This window comes from Macrobrachium rosenbergii, chromosome 14 (assembly GCF_040412425.1).
Source record: "Macrobrachium rosenbergii isolate ZJJX-2024 chromosome 14, ASM4041242v1, whole genome shotgun sequence".
NCBI classification, from domain to species: domain Eukaryota; kingdom Metazoa; phylum Arthropoda; class Malacostraca; order Decapoda; family Palaemonidae; genus Macrobrachium; species Macrobrachium rosenbergii.
Window position 1 is genome coordinate 33451913 of NC_089754.1, and position 25947 is coordinate 33477859.

The 25947-nt window shown below is 33.8% G+C and overlaps 2 protein-coding genes across 19 annotated transcripts in view; one reads left to right on the forward strand and one right to left on the reverse strand.

Moving 5' to 3' along the window:
• LOC136845891 (longitudinals lacking protein, isoforms H/M/V-like) overlaps positions 1-21030 on the forward strand; it is a 30494-nt gene extending 9464 nt beyond the window's left edge. For 2 of the 11 annotated variants that reach the window (XM_067116343.1, XM_067116345.1), the window contains exons 5-6: positions 4878-5114; positions 10584-10883. In XM_067116343.1, coding sequence (XP_066972444.1) covers positions 4878-5084 — 207 coding nt within the window. In that variant the 3' untranslated portion in view covers positions 5085-5114; positions 10584-10883. Of the gene's footprint in view, positions 1-3441; positions 4013-4877; positions 7100-10583; positions 10884-12802; positions 13154-15461; positions 18784-20592 lie in introns of those variants that run through there. The other 9 variants (XM_067116336.1, XM_067116337.1, XR_010855288.1 and 6 more) reach the window with 8 other exon arrangements.
• A 2544-nt stretch (positions 21031-23574) lies between these two features.
• Positions 23575-25947, reverse strand: part of LOC136845888 (protein bric-a-brac 1-like) — a 31074-nt gene continuing 28701 nt past the window's right edge. For 4 of the 8 annotated variants that reach the window (XM_067116329.1, XM_067116334.1, XM_067116333.1 and 1 more), the window contains one exon: positions 23575-24184. In XM_067116329.1, coding sequence (XP_066972430.1) covers positions 24172-24184 — 13 coding nt within the window. In that variant the 3' untranslated portion in view covers positions 23575-24171. Of the gene's footprint in view, positions 25569-25947 lie in introns of all 8 variants that reach the window. The other 4 variants (XM_067116327.1, XM_067116332.1, XM_067116331.1 and 1 more) reach the window with 1 other exon arrangement.

Below are 25947 nucleotides of genomic sequence, written 5' to 3' on the forward strand. Positions count from 1 at the left end.
TTCATAATCTGAAATTTCTCCTGTAGCTTTTATCACTTGATTCATATTGACATTTCTTCTCTGTTTACCCTGACCATCCAAAAAATTCTGTGCTTTTACTATGAGAATTTGAGTTAATTGAGATGACGTATACTAATTGCCAACAGTTAGTCAGTCTCTCTTCAGTAATAGCTTCATGAAATTCATGAAATAATGCAAAATTACCATAAAGATTAAAAGATTTGAAAGCACTCACAAGAAAAGGGCACTTCATGTATTTGGAAAGACCATGAGGTTGCAGCAGGGCATGTAAAAACATTGATGCGTATTGAGTGAATGAGACAGTTGCTGCCATTGGCAAGGAGAAGAAATACAATTAGTGTGATAATTGGCTATGCAGACCTACGTGTGTTATCAAAATTCTTTTATAGGCTGAGTGTCCACTTACAGTTCAAGGGTTACTAATGGCTTCAAGCCATTTCAGGGACCAGTGGTGTTGGAGTTCTTAGTGGTGGTTGCAAGCTCTTAGTCTAACCAATGCTTGAAAAATCTTAATTGAATTCTGTGGTTGTGGAGAACAGGTTGCCATGCTTTATTCTCTGTGAAATGCAATGATGCCCAGTATCTTGAGAATTTCAGCATGTGCTTATTTTTTATTGTTTCTTATTGCCCTACAACTTATGAAGCTTTCCACTGGAATTCCAAAAAGAAAATATTAGCACAGTCTGATAGCGTTTTTTGGCTTTATTTTTTATTAGATTAAGATTATGTACAGTGTCACTTTTGTGACATTTATGCTCTTTGGTAAGTATCATGTCAGATGAAATGGCTTATTATGAGTGTTCATACAAAATACAAACCATTGCTATACTAGAGTCCATTGATTTGGTATTTTGAAGAACAGAATGACTACAGATTTTCATAAAACAGCTTATGATTTCAGGTATTTGAAAACAATCCCTTTAGTAGGCCATTTCCCAGTTCTCCCACCACTCTGCGGTAATGAATTAGTCCTAACTCAAACACAGTCAGTTGCAGTATCTCTACCTGCTTACTAGATGTGTAAAATACACAAACTCATACCATATGAAAAAAAGGCCATAAACATTTTTCGTTTCTTTTTTATTATAAGTAAGCCCAAATCTGCATAGAAACAGAAGGAGAGAGAGAGAGAGAGAGTCATATATTTATAGAGAGACTGACTGAATAATATATTTCTGGATCGGGGTCCCGTGTCACGGTGAAATAATCCATTCACTAGATACCAGAGAAAAGCTAAATGAGCTGAATAATATATGTTTGTAAGACCACTTTACTGTATTAAGTTCAGTACTGTATGGCAGTTTCAAAAATACAGTACTGTACATATCAGAAAGAGAGGAGAATACCATAGTAAGTAAATAGTACAGTATTTGGTATTGCAGTTTGTGTGTACCTACATATGTACTCACATATACGTGCTAAGAAATTAAATAAATATGTCAGTAAGTTAATAAATTTGTTTATAAAAATCTTGAACCATATTAGACAGCGTACAGTAATTCTGTGTAATCTAACCTTGAAGATGGCACAATATAAACAGTAATGCATTTAATACACTGCACGTCAACAGAAATCCCAAACCAAATTAGATAATATACAGTAAATTTTGTGTAATCTTACCTTGAAGATGATGAAGTGGAGTGAAGTGATGCCCCAGTGTGGTTGTGGTGACTCAGGACATTTTAGTCCATGACAGAATCTCTATGAATTCCAATGGTAATGGAGTAAACAATGATGTTTCAAACTCATGAAATGCAGAGGTGGTAGGTTGAGGTAGTTGCACGTCTATTAACTGCAAATTTAAAATCTCAGGGCACATGCTCACACAATGAAACAAAGAAGCATGGTTCTATGTCTTTATAAAAAGATTCGCATAAGGAACTTTTTATACTTTTGATTACCAGTGATTTCCTATTTTATGGCACACGTACGAGTGTAATTACATTTCTTTTAGTTACAGATCTTAGAATTTCAGAGCACTGTACTGTACATGCTTACATGAAAAAAAGAAACATGTTGCAATGATAAAAAACTTCATACAGTATAAGGAACAGATTTTATTTGTTGATTTACAATAATTGGTAATACATACTGTGATAGCCTATTCTGAAGTACACCCATACATTCATTTACATTTTATTTATCCGGGAATTTTAGAATTTCTGAACAAGTGAGCACAAAATATAGAAAGAGCAAAACTTTCATATTTAGAAAATTACTTTTTAAGCTTAAATTTATCAATGTACTACAAGTGCATCACATTTATAACTATACTCTCCACTGTAAATCCACGTATGCTTGACATGCTAAAGCTAAAACACAAAAGATTGGGCAGATATAAAGCACAGGTTATTTATGACTGACTCAAGCTCACTGACAGGGTTAGATAGGAAACTGTCAGTCCAGTCCTTTTGTTTCATCATCTGATAAATCAAGTATGCTTGGTGGATGATTCTGAAAAATGCAAACCATTGGTTATGTTAGTTTCAGCATCTGATAAATTTAGAGTGCATACTGGATTACTTAATGATAAACTGAGGCCCATTGAGTTGAGTTGCCACTATATTGATCATGATCATGTCATCTTCTTTAAACACAAGTTGAGAATACAGTGTTTAAGGTCCATCTGGATCCTTTCTACCTCACAATGTCACATATGCTCAAATTTTTAGGCAGTCCTTTAGAAGTTGGTGGTGAGGTAATGACCCTCTTATGTTAAGATTATATCACTTTACGTACTGTAATGTCACCCATCTCACATTCATAATTCATTTATAAAAGACTGTCGTTGGGTGTAACATGCAGCTATTTAGTTATACGTTCAGATCTTTACCACAGTTCCATTTGCTGGTTAACAGGCAGACAGACCATGCCATTCTTCATCTTACTGATTTCTTATTGAATAACCCACCGATCAAAAAGTGTCATTCTTTGGACTCTTTTGTCTTCCTGGTGGATACTTAGATCTTCACTAATAATACCAGTGGCAAGTTTGCAGGTGGATATATCTTTCTAGTTTTTGTCATCTTACATAAGATCCTTCTTTATCATCTGTTAACAGATAAAGAGCTTTGTGCACTTCAGAGTGAAACCAATCTGATTGCGTACTGGTAAAGAAGCATAGGTAAATTTTGCATGAAGACCCTCAACCACCTGAAATCACAAGTTCTTTCTTAACTATATTTCTGTAGTGGCTTTGATCTTCAAAATACTAAGGATTAGGCTCTAGTAAAGCAGTGGTTTGTAATCTGTGAAATTGAATTTGTCTTCTTAAAATGTAGATTTTATATGCGTTAATGCACCAATGTGTTACTGTTAATGCACTAATGTGTTACTCTGCAAAATCTTTTTGGAATGGAATTTAATGGTATGATTACCACATGCTTGGCATGGATCCTACTCTGCTCATTGGGCTTCAAGGCCACCTTTGTTGCAGGAATTAGAGCATGGAAGAGAAGCTGGCATACCCAATTCCATAAGAAATCTGCGTCATCCTGATCCCCCCTTCCGCCTAAGGAGTGATCTAAATCACTCTTTAGAAGCGATGCCCAAGAGGAAACGTTGCAGAGTTTGCATCATAAATGGTTCAAGAAGAGATACAAAATATCAGTGCATAACATGTGCCATACCACTTTGCACTGCTTGTTCTGATGTGTATCATAGAGAACCTCAGTACTGGAAAAAGAGATAAATCTGCAATGCTGTCCTCCCTCCTCATTTTTTGGGATCAGTGTTAATTTTCATTATCATTTGCTTGTTGTAATAGATTTTGTTAATTGGGTATTTCAAGACTGTGTATGATGTAGATCAGAATGATATGAGTTCTCATGCTCTCTTTCTCATATTTGTTTAAAAAATGTAATGTGATACGTTGATGTATAAGAATCATACCATATTTATTTACTCGCTACTATACTTGTATAAATCAATTAGAAATATTTTTAAAAATTTATGTTTCTGAAGTGTAAATAGAAACTTTTAAGTTTTAAAAGTCTTTTATTCCCTTTCTAATTGAATATTGTAAATGATTTGATGTTTATGTAATTTTGAATTTTTTGACAAGAAATATACCATCTTTTACCACATCACCATGTATAACCAAGATTTGATCCCCAGGGGGAAGTGGTGCTGTCAGTGCACTTTACTTGGTGCGTGGCAGGCACTACTAAACATTTGCAGCATCCGTTTGGCCCTTAACTGCACCAACTTTTTAGCCTTTTACTTTACCTCCATTCTTGCTTCCTTTCCTCAAGTCTTACTGTCCAACCTCTCTATTTCTCAATGCAACTCTGGGGTTTTCTCCCATTTCTACCTTTAAATCCGTATACAGTACAGTACTTAGTCTAATTCTAGGTTCTGGATCTCTTTTATCTTGCTGTCCAACTACTCCAACTCCCTCTTTTCACTGTGCGAAGCGCTGAATGGGCCAAAAGTGCCCCAGTGCTTGGCCTGACAGCCTAACTCTCATAAATCACAATCAGTTAAGATTGATATTACTGGTGGGAGTGACATTTAATGTGTTAGTAATGTATAATAATAAGTTGTATTTATGAAACAAAACTTCTAAAAAGTTTCTTTCGTATTTTCCATCTTGTAGAATAAATAGTTTTGATTTCAAGTAATATGAAATAATTTGTCATTTATTATTTGGATTGTTTATAATTATTATAAATCCAATAATTTTGATTTTCAAGTGGAATGTGAGTTGATTTTCATTAATGTGAGGAGAGATTACAAGGAGTAAACATGATGAGAGAACATTGCGCTAGGTGTAAAACTTAGGAAAAAATTATTGCTGAGTATAATTACAAGCTACTTGAATTCAGCCCAGTCTTATTTTGGTCATCATCCAACAGGTGGATGAGTGTAGCATAATACCACAGTTAAAATGTCGTGGTGAATACAACCGTTGGACTCCTGAGCAGCGACTGCAAATTTATAAAGCCTGTTGTGAATTGGGTCCCTCAAAAGCTTCCCGTAAATTATCAAGTATGTTTGGTAGGAGGATAAATGAGTCCACAATACGAAGTATTCACAAAAGTTACTCCATTCATAAGAAATGAGAGGTTCACCTAGGTAATGCTGTTTACAAGGTACGGTACTGTACAAATTCCAACTGCATTATTTAGAGGGGTGCTAATCTTGTATTTTAATCATGGGATGGAACACAAAAGATCTTGTGGCAGATTTTTTAGGAAAATTATCCCATGAAATTTGTGCTTTATTGGTGTTTTTACATTTATTTTACATTTCTAAGGGTACCTTACATGAAACCGTTAAAAATTGTACCTTTGAGCAGATATTGGAGTATGCTTCCATGGCAAATATTTAGGTACTGAGACATGGTTAAATATTCGAAATATATTTATCTGCATATGCATACAAGCCTAATTTCATGTATTCCTTTTCTGATTTTAGTTGGGATTGAGGTTAGAGTAAAAGAAATGCAGTTTGAAGATGCCAAAAAATGAGAGACATTCCCTGCCAAAGGGAGTCCCAGACCCTGAATCGCTAGCTGAGAGCTTTCACTTTACCTGTTTTCATTCTTATTGGATGTTTGTGTGGATGTCTCACCAACTTCTATAGTTCTTTATGGACTTCTTCATCTTTCTCGTTTTGACTACGATGAATAATAATAGAGGTTCAAGTGCTTGGCCTTTGGTCCGAAATCTCGCAGTCAGTCAGCTGTAATCATTGTTATGTTACAATTGGTATTTTCTTTTTCCTCAGTTTTCATTATAACATAGTTTGTACATTTGTATCATTATCAGATGCTTGTAAGCTCTACTATGTGATGATAGATTTTACATGAGATTTCACCCAACCTGTTGATTTTCATCTTATTTTTTAACAACTTCCTTTCATTCTTCACTATGTTGACATATATTAGTGGTTTCTATATGTAAAGTATCTTAGATGATTTTACATTCCCAGTGGTTAACGTTGCTGTTTTGTTTTGGTCTTTGTGCTGTCTTGTGTTAATCTGCTTACTTGTCTGTGTTTGTGATTTTAGACTACTGTATTTTTGTGCTTCCCCTTGTATACCATGGTGAAAGTAGGATGTTACTATACTACCATGATTCAGCATATCTCTGGGACTTGGAGATAACCTTTTATTCCAACAGATTCTCGGTCTCCAACAAGAACGTTCATAAATATGCTTGTGTAAGGATGTCTTCTCAATGTGCAGATTGTTTGAGCAATGCCTTGACTCATTTTAAGTTGAGGTATTTTATATGTATATCATAACAAAAGAAAAACAATGGCACTCATGGGACCATGCAATTTCTTCAATTTTTGACAGGAGAAATCTGACGTGTTGAAATTTTTTACCATTAACACTGGTTTCTTTTCTATGGAACTGCAGTAATTGTTTTATTCAGGTAATCAATTGATCTAGCCAGTTGCTATTGATCCTCCAATATTTGGTGCTGTTCTTTTACTTATTCAGGAATGTTTACTTCAGACTACAGTGTAGTTTTCTGTTAGTTTTACCTCTTTTCATAGATGCCAATTTCTGCTCTTCTAATATAATATTAGGTTTTTGTCAGTGGTATTTGTAGTGCCTTTGAGTTCATATGAATAACTAACTCATTATTTTTTGTACTAATGCCACTGTACCCAAGAGATGTGTTAAAGTTGGATGAAGCATTCCTTGGTAGAGAGAGCTTCTGGTCCCACCAGATGGAACACTTGCTTGACATTTTTCATTTGTAGATATCCTTATCTGAGCCCAGTATTGTACATCATCAACAATAATTTTTTTACAATCAAACCCCCCCATTACTTGACAATAACCACAGCATTTTTAATGCCATGCTTTGGCGCCTAGACCATTCCTAGAGACAAGAAGCAAGTAAATACTTGAAAGGCCGAGCTAAGCTAAAGAATAGATCTCAAAATGAGAAGAGGTTCCTCCACTGCCAGATCCTTGGGAGATTATTGGAAGACTGACAGATGAGACTCAACTGGACACTTCTTACAAGACCATGAGTGCCAAGAAGTTCCCTCTCTTTTGATGAATCAGCATTTCTACATAACCACATCCCTTCTGGACAGTATCTGCTTGAAATATAAGGTCAGTGCCCTTGAGTAGGTGATGGGACTAATCTCAATGGGCTTAGAGGTTCTTGTAGAAATGTCAGTCAAGTTTTGAGGATAAGTGATTTCATCCATAGCCTGCTTCTTGACTGTCAATCCTACTATATGCTGTAAATATTGCAAGGAGAATCCCCATGCCTCTTTAAAAGTGTTGAATTAAACTGGTTTGTTATCCACTTGGAGGACTGTATTCCTAAAGACTATGTTAACATATCCTTCCATGTTTTTACCTCTTTAAGAATCTGTACTTGTGTCATGCCAGAGGATGCAGTGAATCTGGAAATAGACCGCAGCAAGATAACTGGACTGTAGGTGGCAGAGCACTTTGTTTCCTGCTTTCTTAATCAGAAAAACTCCACTAGATTTACAAAGCTGGCTTAATAGAGTGCATCACATATCTAGAGAGATGGAACTATAGATAAACGTAAAGAAAGTTGATATAATGAGGATGAAGTTCTATTCTCCCCAGGGTGGTGCAAAGGACATGTCCTGGCCATATTCATAATTTGAGTTTTGTTTGCGCCTAAGTGAAAGCACTATGTATTCGTGAAGAGGATGAAATCATTGTTGACTCATAAATGCTATACACATAAAAATTTCCAAGAACACCAGCATGTTATGAGAAATGATAAAGGCATTCCTAGAACAGAGTTACTATTTGTGAAGATCAGCCCACATAAATTGAAAGAATTTTTCGTTTATCAGCACTTCTTAAATGCAGTATTCTTTTGTTATCCTACGTTGTGGAATCAGTATTGCTGATTTTTATATGAAGAAAATTATTCGTAGGTACTGTATATAACTAGTGCAGCCTCTGTTTGTGGATAAATAGATGTTCAATTGGCTACCAATTATCATCATCTCTTATCTCCTTAATTTTAAGGATTTTGATGCCAACAGGCAAGTCTCCAAAGCAACTTTGGTGTGTTGTAGTCATGGTGATGATTAGATCTGCACTTTGGTGCATAGTACACTCAGTTTCTGCAGTTCCTTAGGGGATGCAGAAGACTTTGATGAACCTTGTCCTTACTATAACCGACTTGTAGATTTCCAGTCTAATGAATTGACAGTTGAGAAGCTCATGAGTCATCAACTTAATTGTGCAGCTCCTCAGCATAAGTACAAACAAGATGTTCATGGTGTGTATGAGTACATAAACTTTTCAAAAAATCACATTTCAAAAATTCCAAACTTTTCTTTACTCAGATGTCCTCCAAGATTCGCTAAGTAATATGAATTAGGTCCACAGAGTGAACTGAAGATTGGAGAGCATTTGGAAGTGAGAGCACTCCCTGTGATGTGGGTGTCTTGTGTTTGCAGTGTGAATAGATATTTTCTACTAATTTTGCCTGTCTTTTACTAGCTGTGTAGGCATAAGTAAAAATGAAAAGTTTCTCAGAAGCATAAGAATTTTTAGAAAATATACATACTGTACAATACTGGATTTTAGTGGTTTAAAACTGGATATACATTATGGAGTGAGATCTGATAGATATCATCTGGGAATCTAATACATTTGAGGTAATTTTGTAAAGGCAGTATTGTCTAATAGTAATTATTTAAACATTGTGCAGTATTTTTCATGGTTATTTTCATTGTTATTTGGATACCAGGTTACTGTCTTTAATTAATCAATTTATCTGAGCACCTTAATTTTACTTGCTGTAATTAGATGTCATACATTATTGCATAAGTCAGTTAATTTTACTTATACATGGTGTTTGTTTGAACATTTATGCCCCTTAAAGCAAATATATTCTGTATCTAGAAACTTATATGACTAGTAATATGAACCAAAACAGAAAACAAATTTTTAGATATGTTTACAGTGATTTTAACTGCTATTCTTGACATTAGTTTTTGTAATATAGGAATCCAGAAGTGAGTTTCTGGAATATATATATATATATATATATCCAGTTCCCGGTTATCGCCGGGGGTTCTGTTCTGACAGGGTGACAATAAGCGAAAATCGCCAATAACTGAAAACGGGCAATTTTCAGCGCTTATCGGCACCAATAACTGGAGATCAGCACCTCCGTTAGGTATGTATCGGAGCCAATACCCAATTATCGACGCTGATGAGTGAAAATTGACACATATCAGCGCCAAAAATCACGGATTTTCGTCGCTAGACAAACACTGAAAAACTGGATTGCCGATAACTGGGGACTGCCTGTATGTAGTATATATATATATATATATATATATATATATATATATATATATATATATATATATATATATATATATATATATATATATACAGGCAGTCCCCAAGTTATTGGCGGGCTCAGTTATCAGCGATCTGGTTTTACAGGGCTTGTCTAGCGACAAAAATTGGCAATTTTCAGCACCAAAAATCGCTAATTTCCGCTTATCAGTGCCGGTAATTGGGTATTGGTGCCGATACATACCTAACAGAGGCACCAATAACCAAAATTTGGCAATTTTCAGTTATCGGCGATTTTCGGTTATCGTCACACTGTCAAATGGAACCCCCGCTGATAACCAGGGGCTGCCTGTTTATATTTGTGATCATTGTGAAAATACAAATCATAACCCTTCTACAGCATATAATTCAGTCATTTCAAAGGCAGATTGATTTGAGAATTTATAGGAATAACCATACACTCTCCATTACAAAAATATGTCTCAACTTTCTCATCTCTCACAGTCCGTTTGTTTTGGTCTCAAAGTTTAACTTATTTTGGCAGCTCTTAATATTTCATGTATTTTTCCAAACTTTAATTGATTTGTCAGCATATTTGTGAATTAGCCCATGTGATTGTTTAGTGTTTCATTTGTGACACATTAGAGGTGATATATCTTTTCCCTTGTATTTTTACAACTGTCATTGAATGATCCAGTATAGGAGTGGACATGTGAAGCATAATCTTCTTTGATGCTATGCTCAAAAGTTCCCCTCTTGATATCTATCTTGAGAATGGTCCAATGCATAGCACTAGGTCTTGGAAACACCTGCCATTACTTTGGACTGGGAGGCCTTCTGTTATCCATCCTATCCACCACAACCTTGGCACAGGACTAACACAAGTTCTTCATACTGTCTACAGTGATGTGGCTCTCCAACAGTTTCTGAAATATAAAAATATCAGTGATACATTAATTTAGAGATCATAACAAATTAATTGAAATGAGTTAGGAAATGTGGGTATACTCAATTTTGGGGTAGTCATCACCTTCCACGAATTGAAAGTGCATTTTTATTTGTAAGTTCTCAGTCCATCTCTACTTTGAAATACCAAAGTCGAGGGTTATGGTTTGTCACCTGCAACATTAAATTTTTCTCATATTTTTTAATCTTCAGTAAGATTAGAAATTGTATAAATATTTGGGTGTTGTACAGCTACCTCAAAAAAGAAAAATTAAGATTTACACCATAATTTTTTCAGTTATGTATGGTCAATTATTAATGAAGCTTTCATTGGTGATCACAGATTCGGGAACAACTAATTGATGGTTCTCCTGGTGCCAGTAGTAAGATTACAAGAGGAATGGGCAAGATTTATGTAGCAGGCTTTGCATACACAAAGAACAGAAGCAGTGGAATAAGGGAATATTGGCGCTGTCAGGACAGAAGATGCCCAGGACGCTTGGTCCTTCATGGCAGGGAAGTGATAAAAATTGGAGTTCATGTACATCCACCTGAAACTGGTGGCAGGACATCCTCTGACATTATCATAAGACCAGATATTTAATTGTATTTAAGGACTACCAAATATATTTTAGAAAATTTACTTGTAGTTTCCATTTAGGTTTCCTCCTTTTTATCTGTATAATGCAATAATGGATTAAGTGAGAACATATTGGTAATCATTTCTATAAAACACCTAAGTCTCAAGTATATTATTATGCCTCCATAATGCATGAATAGAGTTTGTAAAACTGGCAGTGTAGTGAATATGCTCAGTAGTTCCATGAACTCTTACTGCTTGTGTGAATATCTCACACCATATTTATACAGTAAAAAGCACCTACATATATATCTCATTTGTTTATAGCAAATATACAGTGTTTGTATGGCTATGTGATATATTCCTACCAAGACTGTCTTTCCCCTTTGTTTCTCCTGACTTAGTACCCAAACTTCTTCAGTTGCTCCAGTGCAAACTACCAAAATTTTATTTACAAATAAATTAATATTTTTCAATACAAATGCATTATTTACATTAGCTCACTTTCATGGTCATCAGAAGCCCTGTTTTTTTTATTCCTAAATATGAAGAAGATGTAAGCATACATCCAAGGGGAATTATAATTGATATGTACTTCATCATCAGCCAGATTCGAACCATTGCCTGGTTTAGAAACAACAATAAACAGTGACTGACCATGAGCCACTGATTGTTCAATGGTCAGATTGGTCTACACTATTATTGTTTCTAAACTAGGCAATAGTCCAAGTCCAGCCGATGACAAAGTATGCTGTTGTGGTGATTGTGCACATGTTAAAGTTAATTACAAACTACTTCCTGGTCCAAAGTCTATATTTACATATATCATTAATAGCATGTATGTTTTTGTCACTTAATGATTGTAGTTCACTTAAATTAATTACCTACTGTTTTGCATTTTTCACAGATCTATTCCTTATTTAATATTACATATATAAACAGACAAAAAATTGATTTGCAATATTTCATTAATTTATAGGTCGTCATTTTTGGCAACAAGTTATTTGTTAGGAGTGCCAAAAACAATTGTTCCTTGTAATGTTAATTTCTCGAAATGCTCACCATTTTTAATAGAAAGATGGATAGAATTTTACACTGTATGAAATTATTATACAATTAATTCCTTTGATTTTCTATGAGCCTTACTCAGAATGTAATAGTCAAATTTATGTACTTGAGAATGTTAAATATAATTCATATAACTTATTGAAAATGTGTTCTTTAGCTGGAGAAAGTGGTTCATTCCAAACTGATGAAATCAACATGATAAAACCAGTAGTAATTGTTCAGTGAAGAGGCTACCCCACTAAGATGGCACTACTCATGTACCTATTGCAACACCAGTTTGTTGGGTAAAGATAGAGTAAGGCTAGGCCTAGTTTAACTTAATACGTTTCTGCTAATTTTTTGTTGTATTCAGTTGGTTACCCCCAGTTTTTTCCTACCACCTGGGCAATATTGAAATGTTCTCGCCCACCAAATGTGTACTTTGCTTTTTGCATCTTCTGTCTTCTGATATTCTTTTTTAATTTTGTGGACTGTTATGTAATTTTTAACATTTACTGCCACTGCAAACAGTACATCTGTTTTCTTGGTGCAGGATACTTGCTACAGTACTCAAATTTTTATCTTGTGTATTGATGTTTCATAGCATTGCCTGAAGAAATTTTATCCGAATTATGATTAAATTCTGAGTATATCCTGCATTATATTGCTATGTTGCTCATTTTGTTTAGGATTCCTTCATGTGACATGTATAGTACTTGTGTATTGCTAAGTTCTCATCTTTGTACATAATAAGAGATAAAGAGAAAATGACACATATTTCTTTCTTTGCCCTGTTTACACCAATTAGTCATTTTCTGTTAATGCCATGTACGCTGTACAAAAATATTAATTATGCACAAATGGGAACAAGGTTAGATCATAATTATGTTGCTGCAAGTGTAAAACCTTATTTATGTCTTTGTTGATGATGACAGATCCCTCAAGACGCACCAGTTGATTATCGTCCAACATTTACGAAGTCCCAGAGAGGAATGAAACTGCATATTAATGGCTTCTCATACACCCAAGAACGTAGCCGTGAACTTCGAGGCTACTGGCGCTGCTCAGATAGAAGTTGCCCAGGACGTTGTGTAGTGGTTGGATATGAAGTGGTCAAAGCTAGGAAACACTGCCATCACCCTCATCCAGAGGGTAAAACGACGGGAGGCATAATCATCAGAGCCAACGTAGAGCTGTAAAAGTGATCAGTTGCCAAAGTTTTGACGTAAAGATATTAGTATAACTGTATTTGTTACCATATGTCAATAAAAAATTTTAGGGGTGAATGTTTTATTTGTAAACTGTATTTTTGTACTTTTTTAAACCACATTGACTGGTGTTGGTTTTTATTCAGATTGTTCAAATTCATTTGGAAATGTTAGGTGACCAGTTGCACCTTATATTATTATTCTTTGTACTTTATTATATTTTACATAATTATATATTTATATATATATATATATATATATATATATATATATATATATATATATATATATATATATATATATATATATATATATATATATATATATATATATATATATATATATATATATATATATATATATATATATATATATATATATATATATATATATATATATATATATATATATATATATATATATATATATATATTATATATATATATATATATATATATATATATATATTATACTATATATATAGTAAATAATAAAAATGTAAGTGTGTGTGTGTGTGTGTGTATGTGTATATATATGTATATATATAAGTAATTTTGATAAAGTAAGAATACAGCATAAATAACAGAAACATACAAACCATTAATGATGTAAATAATAAAAATGGATGTTGTAATTTTGATAAAGTAAGAATACAGTATAAGTAACAGAAACATTAAAACCATTAATGATATATTAGATCTATGTTATATATATATATATTATATATATATATATATATATATATATATATATATATATATATATATATATATATATATATATATATATATATATATATATATATATATATATATATATATATATATATATATATATATATATATATATATATATATATATATATATATATATATATATATATATATATATATATATATATATATATATATATATATATATATATATATATATATATATATATATATATATATATATATATATATATATATATATATATATATAGTGAACCCCCTGTATTTATGGGGATCGTCCCACACACCCCGCGAATAGGTCAAATCATGAATGCTTAAAACCCTCTAAAAACACTTAGAACTGCCCATTTTGATAGCTTAAACCAAGAAAAACCCTGTAAAAAATGCTTATACCTGAGTATTTTAATAGTTTTATCACAAAAAGTGCATTTATTCATGAAAATTATATGAAAATACAGTAATTAGTGAATATTTCTCTGAAAAATACCTTTAATGAATGGGCGAATGAATGATGGCTAAACCCCTGAATTCGTGAGTCCATGAACCATGAGGTGAATGGGGGTTTACTGTATATATATATTATATATATATATATATATTATATATATATATATATATATTATATATATATATATATATATATATATATATTATATATATATATATATATATATATATATATATATATATATATATATATATATATATATATATATATATATATATATATATATATATATGTGTGTGTATTTATTTATGTGAAAAACCTTATTTGAAGAGTTTTGTGTACAAACTGAAAAATGTTCCTACATTTTTTGTCTTCAAGAGGCATATGATACTACATTGCAACATGCTGTATTGAAGGCACTAAACAACGATATAAGAGGCTACCTGTCTTTGTTTACAAGAAACTTTACATGAAGACCACACATTCCATTTGAGAATAGGTGCCATATATTCAGAGGCCTGTAAACTGGAAAATGGTGTACCACCAGAAGTTGCTTTAAGGTGTATTGTTCCTACCAGCCTACCAGAGCAATTGGCAAAATTAGAAAGCATTTACTGTGTAGAATTAAAAATATTTTATATGTATGAAAATGCAGAACAACAATAACAGTTAAACGTAGTTTGTGTAACTCCAATTTTTCATCCAGCAATAAATATCAAGTTTGGGAAACAAATCTGAGAAGGAAGTTGTGTCTGAAGCTTCAGCATTTTCCATTTATTAGATAAGATTTAATGTATCTTAATAGCTGTATCTATCATGAGAGTTAAGAATGTTAATTCAGGATATAAATCTTTCAGCAGTTCTACCTCTAATTAATTCATGAGCTAAAATTAAGTATTATTTGAAATGCTAGTGTATGGAAAATTGTACAAATAGTTCATTGTTATTGATCTAATGAAATTCTTGGGTCCGTTTACAGTTCTAGTAAAGATAGTGAGTTGTATGTGCGTTAAAGTGAAAGTATATATAACATATACTATTGTAAGTAACATTTTTAGCAGTGAGTTTGCATTAACTCTGATAGCATAGTTATATTCCTAATACATATACTGAATTGTTTTAAGATACGGTGCTTATTAAGAAGCATTACAGGCACAACATTCATTTGCCAGATTTTTAGAAGAATATCATTCTTAACTTTCAGATGCCACAGTTCATCCCAAGAACTTCATTTCAACAGCTGGAGCGTCACCGTATATATGATGCTACTAAACGCACAAGAAAATTTGTAGAAGGCTGGAAAGATGAATTCCCCTGGGTCGTTTACCATGAAGAACAAAGAGTGATGACCTGCACTACGTGCAGACAGTATTGCCGAGAAGATGATAAAAGTCATTTTATATCTGGAAATGGAAATTTCAAAAAGTTATCACTTATAAGACACAATGAAAGTCTGCTGCACAGACGCTGTGAGGCCAAAAAGGCAGCCAGGATGGCAGCGTTGCAGTTACCCAACAGTGCAGAGAACAATGTTGCAAGACTTCAGCTAGAGATCAGGGAGTCTCGTGAATGAAGTAAAAGAAATATTTATAGTATAATTTCTTATTCAGTTTTACAAACCATAGTTTTAGAAAGTTGTTGTTGCCCATTTTACCAGGGAATATAGTTGGAAACAGAAGGGTTATAATTCATTCGTTAACTTGATAGTTTTAGCTAGTGATGCTAGCTGCCAACAGTGGATCACAAACAAAGACAGTGAATAATCCCACAGGTAGAAATAGTTGTATGCCAGTGTTGTACAGCATTTATACTAATTTATTTTGAAATTTTGAAAATTTTTTAAATGATCATGTTAATCACAAAATATGCTGAATGTGATACTGCAGGCAAGTATTAATTAATCTTGGATATTCAGGTGGATGCTGATCAGTGTAAATGTTTACCTGATAACAATGAAGACCAAAGTGTTTTTCACACATCACAAGATGACAGTGGTGTTACAAATTATAAAAATAAATTAATAATCTGTTATGAAACATCATCTGCATTCCATTTCTTAGATGTTCTAGACTGAATTTTTTTTAAGATATTGTTCGAAGCACTAACATAATGTTTTGAAGGACAAAGTGATCCACAGCAGTAGACATGAGCTAACAACTTGGCTTCAAAATTTGCTAGTGATATGGTACTTGGAACTGAAGGAAGGACGACAAATGCATTTCTTCTGTCAGCAAAAGAAATCATGGGTATTTGTTTACTTCTGGGTGTGTTGTCAGAAGTAGAGGGTAATACTGACTAGTACATTTTAGTATCAGCTTCCTTACATTTCAAAGTAGGCATGTTTAGTATTCTTGAAGCATACAGATGCTTACTAAAATTGTGAAGCTTCTTAGTATTACCTGGCATGATTTGTTCTTGCTTCTCAAAGCTAAAGTATATCATTTAAAGAGCTTATTTGAAGTACTGTAGTCTACATATGTATGGTAATTGAGTACTGTACATCATACATCATATTTTGTAGCATATTGTTTAGCATTTAAACAAGATCAATTATTTCTGGAATCCCAAAGGTAATTCTTTGTTATACCAGTAAAAATTTATACACTTCTTGAGTAATATGGATTGGTAACATAATAGGGCTCAGGAGGGTTATACTTAAACTATTGTCTGGCCAATAACTCCCATACTTATTGAGGAAGATTGGAGGGTGCAGTCACACTTTGTAGCCGAGCCATTTTATAATGCCCTTGAGAGTCCCTTGGGATGTAAAGTGCAATTTTTCTGTATTTTGCAAAGAAATACATTTCATTATATTATTCATTCATACAAAATGTACCCTTCTTTTTGAGGACTTTTTTCTATATTATATTTTTATATTACAATTCCTTATAAATTGTTATATACTCATTAGTAAATTATTTAGATTCTTCTAAGAATATTTTTGTACAAGGTGTAAGATTTCACCAGTGATTATTTACATAAAATATGCGCACATTCTCCATACTCACTACCTTACTGTATTTATAAATAATTGATGTACTAAAGGAAAATAGAACATTGAACTTTATTGTTCTCTATCAGTGACATCAACTTGACTAAATTTGTATTTTTAACATTGTATACCAGAAAAAAAGTTGTACAGCTTTATACATTACAAATATAATAGCATTAGAAGCAATTAGTATTTAAAACAAATGTAAATAATTTTAGCATAGTTGATCTTTTTATTTTGTAACTACCTTTCACATAGTGCTTTGTGGTTGGATTGAAATAACAGTCTTAAGAAATACTCTTGATGACAGCTTCCATTTATTGATAATTGATAATTTAATACATTGATTGATTTTATTTATCAGATTACAAGAGGCTAATGTAACCTTGCTTATTCCACATCTTGTGTTGAGTTTCCCCTAAGAGGAGGATCCTCCGCCCAAGAAATATTAGCTTTAGACTCAGTAGGATAGTATCGCGCACTTTCCACTAAGGTGTTCAACTTCACCCATCTTTTAAGAAAATCTCTTTGGGCAGCCATATGGGAAGCTCAACATGATTCCGTGGTTTGGTTAAACTGCTGGAGTGTAATAGGTAAAGAATTCTGTATAAGTATTTTCAGTTTTTAAGTGGCTTTAAGTTATGCTGATAGCTGAATTTAAATAATGAATTACTGTGCCCCAGTCTTGTTTCCTTGCAAAATAGATTTTTTGTAACTGTGAAAGGTGTAGTAAATTTTTCAGTTTTCTCTCTTCTCTTCAGTAGTCAATAATTTCTAATTGTACTCTTTTGCAGTATTTGATACCAGATTATTAGCAGTGTTTAACATTATCCTGGTCCTCTAAAAGTTGCCTCTTTGGCTTTCCATCCCTGAAGAGGTAAGTTTGCAGCTTCCACAGTTATGTGCCTCACATTTCTCTCCTTCCCACTTTTTTTGCCTGATCTAGTAAATGATGTTTTGTTTACCAGTTTCATTGGCCCTTGAGGTAAAAAACACTTAAGTAAGCTACAAAGTCACCAATAGTACTGTATGTTAAACTTTTATGGCCACAGTTCTTTAGGGCTGAAATAAGGCATTCTTTGTAACATTTCTCAACCCAAGGTCTCCAAATACACTCAGAGAACATCAGAAATCCTCTGGATATTTGGTCTGATTACTGTTTACTTTCCACTATAGACATGCTTTAAAACCACTTGTGCTTCTGTTTTTCTTGACTTAAGAGTAGGGTCTGTTTATCTTTGGAATCTAGTTCAACTCTGTCTATTCATCAAGTGAGGACTAGATTTATATTTTCCATATTGATTAGCCTCTACAATGAAGAAAATGTAACTAATGCTAACAGTGCCAGTGTAAGCCACAAGATGTGTTAGATGTAACTAAGGCAAATGGCTCCAAAATTAGAAATTTCAGTAATATTTTATATATAAACCATTGTCATTCTACAAAAAATGTACAATATTTTATAAATAATGTCTGATATATCACTACAGAAAAGATATGTTCTTTTAATAAAATGATATATAATTACAGTACAGTATATGCTTTATTCAGTTTTCCTAGCAGTGTTATATTCACGAAGATGTTTATAATGAGTATATGAATGTATGAAGATCTGAGTCAAATATACAGAAGAGAAGGCTTAGTGTTAATGTCATGTGTATATGATTTCTTTGGTTCATATGATAATGAGGGTTTTATATATTACATAAGTAAAATGCATCTAGCTTTTGGCATTTGTGGAACGTAATCATTATGGATTGGTCATTATGTAGTTATATTGAGCTTCGCATTTATAAGCTTTTTCTACTTTCCCCCTTTTTCACCCACTTCTACCTTGCCCTCTCTCCAGCACCATCTCCAACAATGTTGAACATTCATTGTCCACACTGTTATGTATGCACATTGTATTTTACTTACCCGGTAATTTTTATTAATGTAAAAATATTTCTTTACTAAATTTAAAATAAAGTACCAGTCATGTATGGGGGGGAAGAGGCAGTTTACCTAATGATCATTTCCACTCTTTCAGGAGTCTGGTTGTTTAAATAAAAATTTATAATTTTTTAACTTATAATTCTTTTATACACACCTACTACATATGGCCCCTCCTGACTTTTTGGCTCTTTCTGAACATGATGAGCCTGTACACCAAGTTTAATTTTGTTACCATTACCAGTAACCCAGAGGGACCTTGCTTGCGTGTACTTATCTATCAGGGCAGGAATAGCTCCTGCATAATGTTGATGGAGGGCTTTTCTTTCTTTTTTTCTTCTGTTGTGGATTATGGTGTCTGGGAATTTGTGGAAGGGCAAGTTAATATCATGGATTTGTATAAAGAAAATTAGTTTCGTTTTTTAAAAAATATTTATGCATTCCTTAGTGATCTCTCCTTCACTGTTGTAAATAGCTTATGGCTCAGGCTTGGTCGCTGTTGGACTCCAGTATTATTAAAATGTTAAATTTCATGATACACCTGCCAATTTCTTTACTCCAGATCATCTGTTCAGGTAGTGTAATACCACTTCATGAATCTTTATGGTACTCTCCACCTTCATAATGACCACTTAATTGGGCATGACAAATGCAGTTGGCACCAGAAGACAATTTGAGCTAGAGATGAAATTGGGCTATACTACTGTATCACCAAATTAGAGAAAAATGCATTGCAAAAACAAGCTGTCCCAAGAAAGGTGCATATGGCATTAAGAAAGGAGCTCAAGTCTAAGCTGCAACTAGGGGAACCACAAGGGATCTTGTGGAAAGATAGCATTGCCAACTGAGTGGAATTCTGTGGTTGCTAATAAGCTACATTTACTTAGACCCTGAGGAATTGAAGTCATTCACATTCTACAGATCATGTGACCACAGTAGAGTAAATAATTGTAGAAATGGGTAAAACAAAACTACTGATGTGAATGCCAAAATGGATTCCACTAAATCAGACTAGGTGAAGCAACCAGCCAGCTGACTGCATTGGGCATACTGTACTTTTTGATAGATAGGTGAAGCAACCAGTTAGCTGACTGCATTGGGCATACTGTACCTTTTTATAGATATGTTTGGAACAGGAGGTCTTTTGGAATATATATCTTTGCACCTGAAAAGTCATCTTGAAGGCTGGCATTTAAGATATTCAAGGCACTTCAAGGAATAAAAGTAATAATTGATGTTATTTATGTGTATGTACCAGAAGACATATAATTAGGGGTTTTCTTAACTTCAGGGATGGGAGTTTGGCCAAGTAGTACAGTTTAGCGGACATTGAGAAACTTTTGAGTAAATATTTTATACTGCAGTTTTAGGAGCTTTAGAATATAACTCATCAGTCCTACTTTACTTTCAGGAACCATTTCCAGCCATGAAGAGAGCCCATCCAAAGAAATGGAGGAAACTAAGTGATGAAGAACGGGCAAAGCTTCTTGTGTTAGCAAAAGCTAATCCTAATGCTTCATCTGAGAAGCTGAGGAGTCTCCTTGCTGAATTCAACATTGACATCAGTGCCCGTACAATTAGGAGAGAACTTATTGATGCTGGAATTAAGCCATCAAAACCATCTAACCCACACTATTTTTTTCAGAACATTACATATGACAACCAAGACTGTAATTCAGTTGGAGAATCCTCTTATAATGATAATGTGGAATGGAACATTCCAGATAATAGTAATCAAAATGCTTTGTAAATGTTATTTTAAATTTAAAAGTTAATATACATTTTGAAAAGTTATAAATAAGCATGATATATAAGGAAAAAATATTGGCTATTAAACATATTTATCAAATGGTTTTTTAAAAACAAAATTAATTTTTGTCACATTAGACCCATTACTCATACTGTAGCTCAATGTTATGGCTCCAAATCTCAGACGCATCACTTTGTGTAAATAAAGGTGAAAACCCACACCTTACATTGGCTCTGTGAATGCTGTCCAAGATCCTTTGGTAGCCAGAAGCCAGCCTCAGTTAGTGTATATACAGTGAGCTATTGGCAGGTCACCATAGAGCTCGAGTTTATACTCTAATTTGATTTTGTACTTGGAGTTCTTAATAATCTATTTGATGCTTTTCTTTGCTTTTGTTTTTCATTTGCCATGAGAATAAAAGAATTTTGTTGTTCTTTAAAGGAGTTTCCTTCGATGGTGAAGGGTGTTTCTCCCAGGATGTGGGACTTCTCCACCAGTTGGTACCCTTATCAATGTTAAAGATGATACTCAGCAAGGAACTTAACATAAATATTTTCATGGTTTTCTAAAGTCCTTGGTTGCAGTAGTCATTAAATTTCCAATGCAGTTGGATTTTTTGGTACTTTGATACCAAGTTAGAGCTGTTAAGTACCAGTTTGTTGATGAGTTATTGGTATAAAGTAAGTATCTGCATAGCTTTTGATCAATAATTAAATATACTTTATTCTGGAGAAATAAGTATTTCTCCCATTTACTCCAGTGTTCACTGATTTATCACTTCACTTTACCCTAAGTATTAATAAGCGTTGTAGTTGCAGTTTGTTACAGGTAGCAGACCTTGTTTATGTACTATCTTACCTTCATTACAGTTCTACAACCTCTTCACAGACCATCATATATATTGCACATGTGTATTTTGTTTGACCTGTATGTGTCCAGCACTAGGTGTACAGTATGTTTATTTCCTGTTTTATTTTTTATCCTTATCCTAGGTATTTTTCTTTATCCTTATGCTTTAGTGTCATTGACAATATGACAGCATTTCTTGCTGAAGATGGTTTACCCTTTATGTTTTATATACTAACCTGAACTTTTACCATGTGGCGTATTTTGTACTTACACATTTTCATTTATGGTTTGCCAATCTTAGTGGTGAAGAATGCAATATGCATCGTGTATTCTATACTGCCTCTTTTCAATGAATATTTGGTATGATCTTGCATAGATTTTAATTACCATTCCAATTTTTATTTTGACATTTATTCATAAATTTTCTTATGATGTTTACGTTTGTATTCAGTACCAAGTGACTTTCTACAAATGTGTTCATTAGAGATATGATACACCAACTTTTACTTTGATTGATGGTTTGTATATTTTGTTGTGTTCTTGGTTATTTTATTAGTGAACAGTTTTCCTACTCTATGCTTATAATGTTTTCTATATATTCTGTAACAAATGTTTCCTTATACTGTATACTATAAAATTTTCTTGTTTTCTTTTCTTAATACAGTACTTTTCCAATTCATACTATGCAGATGTTTATACTTTCCAATCACCATCTTTGGTATACCTTCTCCTCAAGAGTTTTTTTGACATCTGTTCAACATCTGAAGAGGCTGGATGAATAACTTTTTTTTCCGAGGCTTATAAACGTTTCCATGCTGTTAAATGGTAATTACTTCATCATTTTTTTCTCTCTCTCAATCTTTTGACAGATACTAATTTACTGCCTAGTAGAATGGAGTGGTTACTTCTTAATTTCTCATGTCTCCACCCACCATGTTTGTTGCCTATAGTGGACTTGGTTTTTTCACAGAGTTGTTTCCAGAGGGTGACCCAATTCACTTATGGGAAAGATGGTTGCTGTCACAAGAGGTTTTGCTCGATGTAATGACACCACAAAGATTCATGACACAGAACTTCAATCCCTAACTTTCCTGACTTTGCTCCAGTGTTCCCTGTAAGAATGCTTGGCTTCATGCACTCTTGCTTCGATGGCATGAGTTTAGAGCACAATTCCAGCTCGTGATACTATACTCCCTCATTGCCTCTCCATCAAGTAAGCAACAGTATCAGTGTTGGCTTGTTTGTTGTAATTTTATTTTCATGATAAAATGATGAATTTTGTCTACAAAATTTTATTGCTATATATGCATATTTTTGTCAGCACCTGCTTTTCGGGGAGATGGATTTAGGCTTTCCCCCAGCACCCTCCAGCTGTCTTGCCAATTCTAACTTATATCTAAATATTTATGATTGATTTCTGCTTTTAATTTTCTATTATGATGTCATTTGACATCATTAGAATATTTATGACTGATTTCTGCTTTTAATTTTCTATTGACATCTTTTGACATCGTTAGAATCATACAGAATGAAATTTGCATGATGTCATTTGATATCATTAGACTCTCAGAAGGTTACTTGAAGTTGAAAATTTGTTCAGGTGAAAAAAATCTTGCACATTAAAAAACTGCTCCTTCAAGGGCTATTAGGATATTCTTGACTGTTTATATCTTCCATTTATCGCTCCTGAAGTAAAGATGTATTTTGATAATATGCACTTCAATCTTTGTAGCCAGCAGACTTTGACTGATGATCAATAGTTCAAAAGAGGTTAGGAATATTAAAGTATGAACATACAGTACAATAATTACTTTTTATTAAGGAAAACTATATACAGCATCGTTTTATCTATGAAAATTATTAATGTAATGATAATGCATTGATTTTATCATGAAAAAAAGAATGTAGAAATGGAAGCAATATAACATTTAAATGTTAAATGTTAAATCTGCATTAAATATTATAACACTGACCTTCAAAAACTGACATGTAATACACTGTGGAAAGAATACAGTACATGTCTCAAGTAATTTCAGCTATACATAAACAAGAGTTTCCAAGAAGTAATTCCTTTATGGTCTTCTTGATTTACAATATACTTGCAGGAAAATCTGATACAATTACCTGTACTGTGAATACATGAATTTATTACACCTGAAATATTTTAATGAATGTGGAGGCTTAAATAAGGCCAAAGGAAACTAGAAAACTAAATCATTTTATCCTTCATACACAAGTTACTCATTTATGCTCCACAATGACTTACAGACTTTGTTAGCCAAGAGTAGAACCATTCACTAGACATAAGCAAGAAAATTCTTTCGAGTTAAATCTCTTCAGTAGGTATCCTATCACAACCTCCCACCTATGTTACAAATGTTATTTGCAACCTCAGTCAGGTAACCTGTTGTAAAAATCAATTAAAAAAATAAGAGGCTTATATTTTTTAAACAAAAATAAATATTTTAGGTATTCACATAAATATACAGTCAACTCCTGCTGGATCGCAGTTTAGCATTCATGGCTTCAGTTACTCATGGGCATTTCTGTGGAATGTATTTCCAAATATATCGGGAAAATTCGCTAATTTGTGGATTTTTTCGTAGAGCAATATTCACTAATTACTGTATTGTCATTTTCTTTTTGTAGCTAAATAAATTTTTTATGATAAAAAAATGATTTACTAATTTTCAAACATGACATATTTTGGAAGTAATTTCTATTTTTCCTAACATACAAACCATCGGTCTTGACATAGGAATTACCTTCAGTGTGAGCTGGAGTAGGCTATTCTACAAAACAAGATTGTTTGGTAGTTGAACTATCAGTGAGAGAGGTGAAGAGTACCGTCACCACCACCCTTCGCCAAGTTAAGCAACCACTTGCCCTATAGCATTCATTCAGAGCAGACGCATTTCATAGTCTTCCTCTGCCCGATATTTGCCAGCTGTTCTCTGCACTTCATCATAGTTTTTCCACTGTGTTGTGCTTTGTTCGTTATACTGATACACTTGTATATCTGTTCTTGTTCTCTTGGTCCTTGCAACGCAGACCCAAGAATCATCTAAGCCTTTACCCCGTCTGTGCCCTGGTGTAGAGAAGCGACGTTCCAATTGCTTCTCTTCATCCATTGAAGTTGACTTGCACACCATTTGCACTAGATGTCGCAAACTGATACTGTCGCATCTGGTCTCCGGAGCAGTGGATGTGGTTTGCTGGAAAAAGGAAATCCAGGAGGGCTGCCCATCTGTCCTTAGAGGAGACTAGGCGGCTCCCTGTCTCTTCCCATGCGACTCCCCATTGCTGTTACCTCTTCTAGGGGAGAGGTCACTCCCCCGCATTCCCCTGTTGCTTCAGCAACGAGTGGTTCGCAGGGGAGAGCAGAGGCCGATCACGATCGCTTGAGGGCTTCTTCCGTTTGGTCAGGGGGGGGGAGCAACCTTCCCCTGCACAAAGGGAGGCAGCCACTACTAACCTGTCTTTTGCAGGTCTGGGAGAGGTCGGCAAGATGTTTCAGGAAATAGAAATCTCTGGCCCTCCCTTGGTCTTCCTGGGGAGCCATTGGTGCAGGGCTTGATCGCACACCTTTGTGCTTCAAAATTACCTCCTGTCTCGACTGCTTCAGTGACTGGAACTACGGTTTCAGTCACAGGATCCAGAGGAACTTCCACTACGGTCATGGCTCCGTCATTCATTCACCCAGTTCCTTCAATTTCTAAGCCCCCTCCGATGTCTCCCGACGCCAAGGATCTCCTCCTGGACGAGTTGATGAGGAGGTACAAGTGCAACTGCAAAAGGACATCCAAACCTAGTTTTATGAATTAATCTTTATTTACCTTTGTCTATGTACTGTCACTAGTGTATTAAATATTTTTATTGTGCATATGTATTCTCCTCTCTCTCTCTCTCTCTCTCTCTCTCTCTCTCTCTCTCTCTCTCTCTCTCTCTCTCTCTCTCTCTTAGCGGTAACTTGATTAGTTTTCACACGTAGCTGTATGCCATATGTTTTTAAAGAGTAATGTTGTAAGATGACTTCGAAATGATATTTAAGTGTTTTAGGATGATAGTTTAAGGTATATTTGGTGTCTGAACTATTAAAATATGCAGTGAACTATTAAAATTGGCAGTAATAAGCATTTTGGGGGTACTGTAACAAGATATCTCAGA